General features: G+C 37.4%; 1 protein-coding gene across 1 annotated transcript; it reads right to left on the reverse strand.

Moving 5' to 3' along the window:
- Positions 1 to 1,093: 1,093 nt before the first annotated feature.
- On the reverse strand, positions 1,094 to 8,090 carry LOC131310586 (nuclear poly(A) polymerase 1-like). The gene is made up of 12 exons (XM_058337687.1): positions 7,287 to 8,090; positions 6,916 to 6,993; positions 6,721 to 6,828; positions 6,145 to 6,207; positions 5,879 to 6,040; positions 4,326 to 4,439; positions 4,189 to 4,251; positions 3,761 to 4,090; positions 3,125 to 3,289; positions 2,217 to 3,032; positions 1,627 to 1,703; positions 1,094 to 1,517 (listed from the first exon to the last, which is right to left on the reverse strand). Exons 1-12 carry the CDS (start codon positions 7,401 to 7,403, stop codon positions 1,472 to 1,474), a joined length of 2,139 nt encoding a protein of 712 aa, XP_058193670.1. The 5' UTR covers positions 7,404 to 8,090; the 3' UTR covers positions 1,094 to 1,471.
- Between the last annotated feature and the right edge of the window lie 2,430 nt (positions 8,091 to 10,520).

A 10,520-nucleotide genomic window follows, 5' to 3' on the forward strand; every position in this document is an offset into this window, starting at 1 on the left:
GGTTTGTGGTGCACTACTACGACTAGAGGTTAATAGTGATACCCTGAATCTATTTATCTATCTATCTATACTATTCATATATGCAAATGTATTTTTAAAATTAAAATCAAGCTCTCTGACTCCTTAATTCTCTTTCCCACGTGGCATTCTCCTAATAAAATTTATTTCTCTTTTTTCCTACACTTTACAAAACACCATTGGGAGATTTACTCTTCAATTCATTATTTGTATTTTGAAACTCATTAAGTCCACCCAACTATTTTCAAAAGCATCTGGTCCAGACAAAAATACCCTTACATAAAATACAAATTACTTTACCCCTCTTGCCACATCATCATCGGAAAAGTCGACGCACCGAAAAATGACCGGAAAACGCTCATATAGGGATTGAACTCGAATACCGGAAAACGCTAATATTGGAAAATTGCTTTTAAAGAATTTATACTATTCATTCCAAATTCCCAATCCATCAACAAATACATGAGCTTCTTCTTTACATATACACAGGAATTGAACTCATAGCACTTATTAAGAGCAACTACACAACCATTTGCCCACCAAATTGATCTGCCAGAACTTTTTTTTGGACGTTATGCTATGCTTAATCTCATAAATTTGCTTATAGATCCAAACATTTCTCAGAACCAATCGATGAATGTAAATCATGTAGGGGCGTTACTTTAACCCATTAAATATCAATATCAAAATCTGTTCATGTAAATCAGTGCACTCAGATTTCACGTAAATAGATAGCAATCTCAAGTTTCTAATGATAAGTTTAGATTCTGAAACCATGAACTAATAGAAAAGACAATAAGCATCCAAGAAAGAAAGTTAAGGAAGAAAGAAAAGATTGTAAAGACACACTGATATACTGTAAATTAACCATATCCTTTTGTTTCATTAGTCAGAAAAATCAACGAACTACTTATTTGGTTTATATATTCGTGCTCGTTATATTTTCTCTTTACTCGAGGAATCTAGGATCCAAAGAAAATGAATTGAAAGAAGATTATTTTTTTGATGTGAATACTGAAAACCCCAATGTGAGAAACTAGTTCACACATTTCTGTTCTAATATCCAAGCAAACAATTGAAAGCTGCAATGGTAGTTTGAATTTATTCAATGCATTCAACTTATTAATACAACTGTTGTTTATCAGAGTTACTGAACCATAAAAGCATAGAGTACAACAGTGAACATCTCTTCCATATATCTTCAGTGTTCACGTAGGGGACAAGGAAATTCCAGTTACATGATTATGGCTCGCCAGACCGAAAAACATTCTTCAGAATAATGGTCAAGATTCTCTGTTGCAAAAATCTGTCCCACGTTCCCAATGCAACCCCAGTATTACGATGTGCTTGTAATATGGAGAAACTATCATTCTGTTGGACGTACATGTGAGAACACGGACACGGATTATCTTGACAGAAGATCACGCTCGTGAGAAATACAAAACACGTCCAATTATGCGCTACTGCCAGTTGCTTTTGGCAAAGAAGTGAAGTTCAACCTGGAGAGGAGTGTTAAACAAAAGGATGTCATCACTGACAAAAATTTGCAATAAGAGCCAACCTTCTACAATCCTATTCAATAAAAAACTAAATTGACAGATAAATCACCTGATACTTGGCTTCCTAGGGGCCAAAGATGCCGACGCGGATGCTACATTGGAGACCAGTCCAGTCAGCTCGATAGGCTTTTTCCAAAAACAGAAAGAGAGATCAGTCAGACAGGATCAACCTCACTATATTCATATAACATACTGTAGCTATAAAGGATAATCCCCGTTACATTTTATCAAGTGAAAATCATGATGTTGTCATGTTTCCAAAAATATGGACAGCATGTATTTGTAATTGAACCATCAAAACGACAGAAAACAAACGCCTAATTAACCCTAACGACTGAAACTAACTCAAAATAACCCAAACTCTCACATCTGTATTGAAGGAGTTCAATTGGTCAATTGTGAGGGAGAAGTTAATGTTTTTGTATGTAATACAACCCAAAATGACATGGCTTTTTCCTATACCCCGGGATTCAAGAATAATGAGTTGTCTGCAAAATGATCACACACAATTGAACAGAAGCCCTCATTGAGGGACATACAGGCACATATCAAAATAACAGTAAATCAAAAAGAAAGACAAAAAACAAGCCACTGTCAAACGGTGCACATGCTAAGATAAAAAGAGTTGGCAGTAAAGACCTCAAGCTCATCCAAGCTCCCATTCTGCAACCACTTAGAAGAACTGGCCGCTTTCCCTTCTGCTGCAACTTCTTGTTTGACTGTTGGACCAACTTTCATGGTCCCAATAAAACCCTGAACTTGACTAGTCATTCCAAGATCATTTTCAAACTCATCGAGTTCTTTCAAAGGACTTCCATGGCCAACAAATGGTTCATGAATATTCTCCCTGACAATATTCTCTTTTCCTGGTTCTGGTGAACCACTTGGAGAACCTGATGGCACAACAGGGGGGCTAAATCTTACTGATTCTTCACCTTCAGGACCAAAGCATGAAGTATTGTCAGGAAATCTCGCATCATTCGAGATACCCTTCACATCAGCATCAAATCGTTCTTTTGCACTTTTTTCAGCATGCAAACCCGAATCAGTACTACTACTCACTATTTCTTTTGAGTTCGTTCCTGAAGCAACTTCATCCTGCTTTCTCTTCTTCCCAGAACCACATTTTGTTTTTGCAACTGAAAGCATTTCTCCAGCAGGTTTCGTAGCAGGGGGAGGCCGAATTCCTCCAGGAAACACGAAGTCAGGAATGTTCTTGCGTCTTACATGACATACATGGATCCACATTCCAGGACACCAGGAGTGGTACATGCAAACAGAGTGCTTAAATTCCTCCACAGTCAACCTTATGTCAAACTGCTCACCTTCCTGGGCATTGGTGCCTTCCTTCCGACGTAAACCCATGAAGTAATAATAATGGAGTGGTCGGGATTTCTCTGAAAATTCACCAGGGTGTGGGTGGCACTGAAGCGTGCTATTTGTGTCCCTCTCAATCTACATCAATTTGAATGTTAACAATGAGAACAGAGCTGATAGATAATAGTAGTGGTACTAGTCAAATTATGAAAGGGAAAGACAGATGTCACCTTCAAATTAAGCTGGCGAAGCCGGGACTCAATCCAGCCCTTCCATTTCCTCAAGTCATCATCATTCTCAGCAGCTATATCTATCTGCAAATAATTTTTGTATGCTTCGAAAAACGGGAAAGGCTCAAAGAGTGTCATCCAGCCAGCATTATTTGTCTCCAACACCTGCAAGTACTCATAGAATTGTAAGAACAATTTTTCGCACACCAAATAAGAGAGAGAGAGAGAGAGAGAGAGAGAGAGAGAGAGAGAGAGAACAGTTATAGGCCCAAATCATAAGAGGACAGAAATAGTTTCATAATGCTCAGAATGAAATCAAACCAAAATTGCATCGACAATCATAGAAGCAAAAGGAAATTACAAAAGACCAGCTCTAACAAACAAGGACTCAAGTTGAAGGCCTTTGAAAATGCTGTCCAATGAAATTTTTTCTCCAAATGGTCAAAATAAGACATCACCCAGTGCACCATTAGTCATGCATCAGGCATCCTTTGTGATTAATATCCATCAGCCCATTAAGCTCCCATACCACCAAAGGTATAGCTAAACAGCACTAGTATTTTTGTAATACAAAGTGTTTTTAATCAAAATTATCAAGTACTCAAAGACGACATAAAACATCAATTTAAAAAGTACCTCACAAATCTCATTGCCTCTCCGAAACTCTTCCATCATTACACGCAAGGTACTCGTGGAAACATTATAACTAGAGTTCATGCACGGATACGCAGGAGTTATGATTGGCATCAAATGTTGTCTATCCCTGAAATTTCTTCGTGGATCCCAAACAGGAAGCCCCAAAGAACCTTCCTGGATAGGACATAACATGACAGGGTTTGGCCACCGCCACAGGTTATAGACCCTGAAGAACCTTGAGACCAACACACTAGGTAGTGCATTTGGGTAAAGCTGGCATATACGAGCAACAAGTAATGCCCAATTGATGCCGCCAAGAAACCCTCTAACCTGGTTGTGACAGGCAACCATGCAACCAACATAGTCAGAGAAACGAGAGAGCAAAAAGGCGTAACAGATAAATATTGAGCCAGAAAATATTTTCTCACATTTGAATAAACCCCACGTCGTTTTGCCCACAATCTCATGCATCTTAGCGCAGTACGAAAGTTCTGAACAAGTCAAAAAGTTTACACAATCAGCAACATTTAACAGCCGAGTGCACAGATAATCAATCAATCACAACCTGAATATTTGGCACCAAACGTAAAATCTGGTCAGTGACTCTGCATCCATTGAGACTACGAACTGTCTGCTCGTCTACATTCTGTAGTACTGAATCTTGAGAAATATCCAAGTCCTGCAACAAATGAACATGATTGGAGAGAACTCTTACACCATTGAAAGTTTGTCAACAAACAGATTTCACTTGCCATAACAACTATACCGAAGCCTAGTACCCTACAAACAAAACTAATATAGCCTTGACTTCAAATAATGATTGACGACAGCAAAACTTTGCAGTGATAAAAAAAATCGAGGAAGGATAGACAAGTATTGGCATAAAACAAACCAAACGAACCTAAAATTTGTGCCCTAATAAATTGGGTGTCGGCTGCACAAATCCTTTTTCTCCATTATCTCTATCAAGAGCCATATAATATATTAAACTTTCTAAATTGAAATCCTTGTATCCAACTGCATCCCAGGTTAATTAAGGCTTTTGTCCCTAGCATTGCATCTATTGGTCTGTGTTACATGGGACCAAACCACCTTTGCCTATATTCTCTCAACTTATCTTCAATTAGTGCCACTGCCACCCCCTACCAATTCCCAAATGTCTTCATTTATCATCCTATCTCTTCTAGTCTTACCACAAATCCACCTTTGCATCCTCACGTGAACAACACTCATCTTATTCGTCTTTCTGCCCCATATAATAATGCTGGCCTTATAGCTGTTCAATAAAACTTTCCTTCTAGTTTTGCAGGTTTTTTCCAGTTGCAAAATAAGCCTGAAGCACCCCTCCACTTAACCTACTTTTATTATGTGGGTTACGTAAGTCGGAATCTCTCCATCCTTATGAATAATCGAACCTAGATAATGAAAACGTTCACTTAAGGTATCCCATATTCCCGTGATTTTGAATCTATACTTCCTTATTACTAGTCATTAGCAATAGGTTCCAAGTCTCTAGTTCTAATTAACTAATGAAACACATTTTTCCACCCACTATAGAAACTCCAACGATTGATAGCACCTACAAGCTCTGAAACGGATGGAACCAATAAATCTGATAAGGATTTTCCCCTTCACAGATCATCTTTGGGTTTTTCCATGAAACCTATCCTATACGGTACAAGAAATAAAGAATGGAACAGCTGAATCAAAGATTTATGAGCCCAAATCTTTAACATCTATTTATCTTCAAATCATCGAAATGTTCAACGCAAAGCATTTTCACTTCAGAACAAATATATCTATGTACACCATAATCCAGAAAAAGTTAGTAAACTAGTAGTTCTTTACTTTTATCAGCTAACTAGCATGTACATTAGCAAATATATGGAAGCAGTTTCAACTGAATCAAGATCAATATGCTGAACAATGACCAGTAAGCTGTTTCCCCTAAATATTAGGAATCAAATCTTTGGAAAGTGCGAATGGTTTCTAGTTGGCAACCGATAGGAACAATATACAGTCCAGCAGTCCCATGCCGAGGTAAGCTGTTTCCCCTAAATATTAGGAATCAAATCTTTGGAAAGTTGATACATTCTTGATAGAGGGGGAAAAACTTACTTCAGGAACAGCCCAAAGGGCTACATTTGCATAAAGAAGATCTATAGACACCCCACTGAATTTGAAATTTAATACAGGAACGTAAGCATCAGGGACAGAATGTAATTCTTCAATTTCAGTCATATCTGCCAGCATTCTGTATAGCTCACCAAAAAAATCTTCCTGCATTGTGTTATAAAAGAGACATTAGACTCGTCAATCTCCAGTAAGGAAAACTGAATACAAGTACAAATTTAGGCTAAGGGAGGCCAAAGTTCTCATCATACATCTCGATTGGCATGTCTAGGTCCGACACATAGTGTATCTATATCTGCACCAGGGCCATGTACCTATTCAAAAAACATAAACCAAAGAAACTCAACTCAGAAGATAATAAAGTATCTAAACGTTACTCTATCAAAAGTTATTCTTGTTGTGCTTCTACTCTAATATCACAATAACATGATGATGTTGCTTATAAAAAATATAATTGAAGTGCTTCATTCTGAGGGTATCCCTAACTATTTTGGGTTTCCAGTACATTGATGCCAGTTCAACATCGGTATTTCGTGCATGGTTTCATTGTTCTCTGAGCTCACAGAAGTAACTGCAGGTGATTACAGTCCAAGATACAGCATTGAACATTAGATCAGCTGAACACGAAGGATGTAGCCCTCATGCAAGTTCCTTCCAGATGGAAACAAGCCTTTCCCTCGTTTTCAAAATAAAGCGTTGCATATTTAGTTCTAGTACAACATACTTTAGCAATTCAACATATCAGCTGAAAGAATCAAAGATTCAAAATTGATCAGGCAAGGGCACCCAATTTGCAGATGCGAGAGAGAAAGAGAAAGGATTCATACCCCCAACCGATAGGAACCAAAGGTGAATATCTTCGCATTAGCTTCTTGGACAAGCTGCTCATTAAACCCTTTAGCACGGGTAATATTCTTTACCCATGTCTTCACAATCTGTTTTCATAATGCAAATTGTATTGGAAATTGGGAATTGTAACAAAACTTATCAAATTCAGGAGAAAAAACTAAGAAGAATTTGACCTGGTCCAATCTTCCCAACACTTCCTCCCTTCTGATAGCTTCTTCCTGACTTTCATACAAACCCGCATCGGCTAGAAACTGGTTCCACAACCCAACAACAAATATTAAGCCTCAAATATATGTGACTCTTACACATGAGTCTATTATTATGTCCAGCTACTTTCATGGAACTCGCGAATCCAGCTCTGTTACTCATGTTCTTCCAAAATTAGATGTTTTGTCCCCTAATATTAAACTAAGGATAGTTTTCACAGTACCCTAAAACTTCGTATTCAAAACCTAATTCCTTCTATTTTCCCTTGTCAGCAGGCAACCAAATATACAAAATTGAGACAAATAGATTCCATTGCAAAAGCATAAAAAAAACCAACCTTTTCCAACTCGCGAGTCTTGATCGCGTCAAACTGGGTAGGCCCGCCCGTAAATATTGGATCCGACAATCCAAGCCGCAGTGCAGTGGCAGAGTTGATTGAACCATTGCTACTCATAATTTCTTTCTCCTTCTCTTTTTCTTTTTTCTTTTGTTCTTTTTGCTTTTTTATGATTCTATGTATGGATTTTTTTTCACTGCTCAAAACGCAAACAAAATTATATTGCAATTCTTCTTCTTTTCTGTTTCAAATCAAAAGCAACAAGTCTACCATTAAAGCAGCCATAATAACCATGAACAAGAAGAATAATAACAATAATAATAAATACTCAGTGTTCTTCAATCATTCAGAAAGGCCACGAGGCTACAATGAATACAAGAAAAACCCTAATTGCATAATAGTAATCGTATAATATTGCTACAACTCCCACGAAACAGTTATTTTTCTCTCTAGATAAAAAAAGGCAATCCCTAATAAAATACACGAGATAAGAACAAGGATCGAAACCCAAGACTGCAGAGATATCAACAGAGTCCGATCACGGTGCGTGGATTCTGAAGACGTCCTCGATAGGGTTTTCGCCGACGAACTATCGAACCGGTCATACTTATCTCGCGCCAGTTGTATATTCGGTGAGAGGGAGAGGGAGAGGAGGGGAGAGGAGATGGCGAGGGGTATTTTGGATTACAGAAATATGGATGGAGGAGGAAAGGTTAAAAATTACGGTGGGGTTCGGAAAACCTGTAAGAGCAACTCCAATCTCTACGAGAGCCTTTGGATGGAGGGGCGAGAAAAGAAAAGAAAAGAATGGTGTGTTCTCCTTTATTAGCGAAAAAAAAAAAAAATCGCTTCACCTTTTTATTTTTATACTGCGATGTTGCTGGCAACATCAGTGTATATTTTGTCAATATCACAATGTAAAAACAAAAAGGTGGAGCGCATGCAGTAAATCTTGGAGCGCGAATATCAATTCCCGAAAAAAAATGAAAGGGGTGTGATTTCTTACCTCACATCCAAATAACAGTGAGAAATAAAAAATTCTCACAGGCGACTGGTAGAGTTCTGGTGACTCTCCGACAAGTTGAAATTCTCTCCCTCTCATCTTGGACAAACTTGGTACTCTCTCTCTCCTTCGGCGACACACAGCCACTCGTACGACGATGATCCGACGAGGGGTAGACCTCCTCCGTCTCTCACCCTCTCTCGCCTTCATTTCCTTCAAAATGAGGGAGAGATTGAGCTCTCTCCCTGTTTCGTTTTTTCTCTCGCGAACTCTCGCGTACCAAACGAGCTGTATAAGTCCCACTTTGTTCCGCCTGTTTCATTTTTTGGACGTCCCAAAAAATTGTCTATATCTCACAATTTATAATATTTTTTATATTCAATATGGACCTCGTTTGATAAATCTTAATTTAATTTTTTAAACAAAGTTTTCAAAATTATAAAAAATATTATAGATTGTGAGATATAGACAATTTTTTTGAATGTCTCAAAAATGAAACAGGCGGAACAAAGTGGGACGGATCCAAAATATGAAATTATACAATACTCCGAAAGGACCGCCACGTGATACTCCCTACCACTTTATAATCACACAGAGTTTACTACTAAGTCAAATGTATGAACTCCACGAGAGTATATATAGTTGTAAAGTAGTCCGGAATACCACATCGCGGTAGTCCCGGACTACTGAATAATTACTCCTCTAAAATACTATATACTAATATACTTATATTAAAGGGATATTTTGTTATTTATTTTAATTTTTTATATTTTATGAGAGGATGGAGACTTAAAATCAAATTTGGAGGCCATAAGATAATTGGTAAATGATATTGGTACTCAAAAAATTGATGCAAGCATTCAAAAATTAATGTAATTTCAAAGTCACTTTCATTTATTTTTTGGAGTGTCTCTATCAATTTTTGGAGTGCTAATATCATTTTCTTATTGGTAAAAGATTGGCTATATCTTTTAATTTATAATTTTTTTATATAAAATATAGATCTTGTTTGATAGATCTTAATGAGCTATTTGATACAAAAATTTTAAAATCACCTAAAGGGATATAAATTATAAGATATAATCAATTGAAAAATGACACGCACTCCCAAAAAAGACCAAAATTTTGGGAGAAAGAGAGTATAAAATTTCTCATAAACTACAAAAATTTGTAGAAAAGATAAATTAAATTATACAATAATGGCTCTTCGATATAAACGAATTGCTCTTTTGCCCCCACTGCTCTCAGCTCTCATTCTGTGCCTTTTTCACTTTTTAAGTTCCTCTCGTCATGACAAAGCAATAATTCGAAAAAAAATTGACAAAAAAATTAACAAATGCGAAAAAAATTGAATAAGGACAAAAAAAGAAGCCATTTGGCTTATTTAGCCGAGAAACCCCTGAGTTTATGTAATATTTTGACTTTTCGACATGGTTCTTTATCATGTTGTGACTTTTGGATCTATATCATGTTGTGACTTTTGGACATGGTTATATATGCATTTTCAGTACTATGCAGAAAAATAAGGCATCTCAGTATTTGTCCACAAGTTGAATAAGTAGACAATACCAGTGGTTATATTGCTTCATGGCTGACCATGAAAATGCTAAATTAGAGGGCAACTTTTTACAGAAAACTATAACCAAATTTTATCTCAGGTGCCTCCTTATCAATGGAGAATAGAAGAATGAGTTGTATTTTGATTTAGAAGTATATTAGGTAAGCCTGTGCAAAAAAATTCGTCTGCCTGCGGACCCGACCCGACCCGAAGGGTCCTGGGTCGGATCGAACATGTGCTTTGAACGGGTACAGGTTCATTTTTTGTTAAAAATCAAATTTTGGTTCGAGGGTCCGGGTTTGTACGTTTCTTACCCGACCCGACCAATTCATAAAGATTAATTTGATTTTTGGTACCCGACATAAAAGAATCGGGCTCGCGGATGATTTTTACCCCTTTTTGGTTCGGTTTGCGGGCCTAAAACATTTGTTACCCGCCATGTCGGGTCAGGATCGAGTTCAAGGGTCAAACCCGACCGCCCAACCCTTGCACACCCCTGATATTATTACAAGAGGGGAATGAGAGAATTACTATTTTAACCCCCAAAAAAGGGGACATTTGATTTTGCTATTAAAAGGACTAACGGCGGTTAGTAATTGGACCAAGTTAGAACAAAATGGAAAGTACAGAGTGTAAATCGAGCCAATTACAACTACAGGGACTAAGTTGACAC

This window comes from Rhododendron vialii, chromosome 12a (assembly GCF_030253575.1).
Source record: "Rhododendron vialii isolate Sample 1 chromosome 12a, ASM3025357v1".
In the NCBI taxonomy this organism is placed as follows: domain Eukaryota; kingdom Viridiplantae; phylum Streptophyta; class Magnoliopsida; order Ericales; family Ericaceae; genus Rhododendron; species Rhododendron vialii.

Excerpts from the sequence above, each read along its gene's own strand:
- LOC131310586 (XM_058337687.1), bottom strand. The coding sequence starts at position 7,403 with ATGAGTAGCAATGGTTCAATCAACTCTGCCACTGCACTGCGGCTTGGA. Across the intron at positions 6,994-7,286 it reads AGACTCGCGAGTTGGAAAAG|TTTCTAGCCGATGCGGGTTT; the intron begins GTTGGTTTTTTT and ends TTGTGGAACCAG. Across the intron at positions 6,829-6,915 it reads TGTTGGGAAGATTGGACCAG|ATTGTGAAGACATGGGTAAA; the intron begins GTCAAATTCTTC and ends TTATGAAAACAG.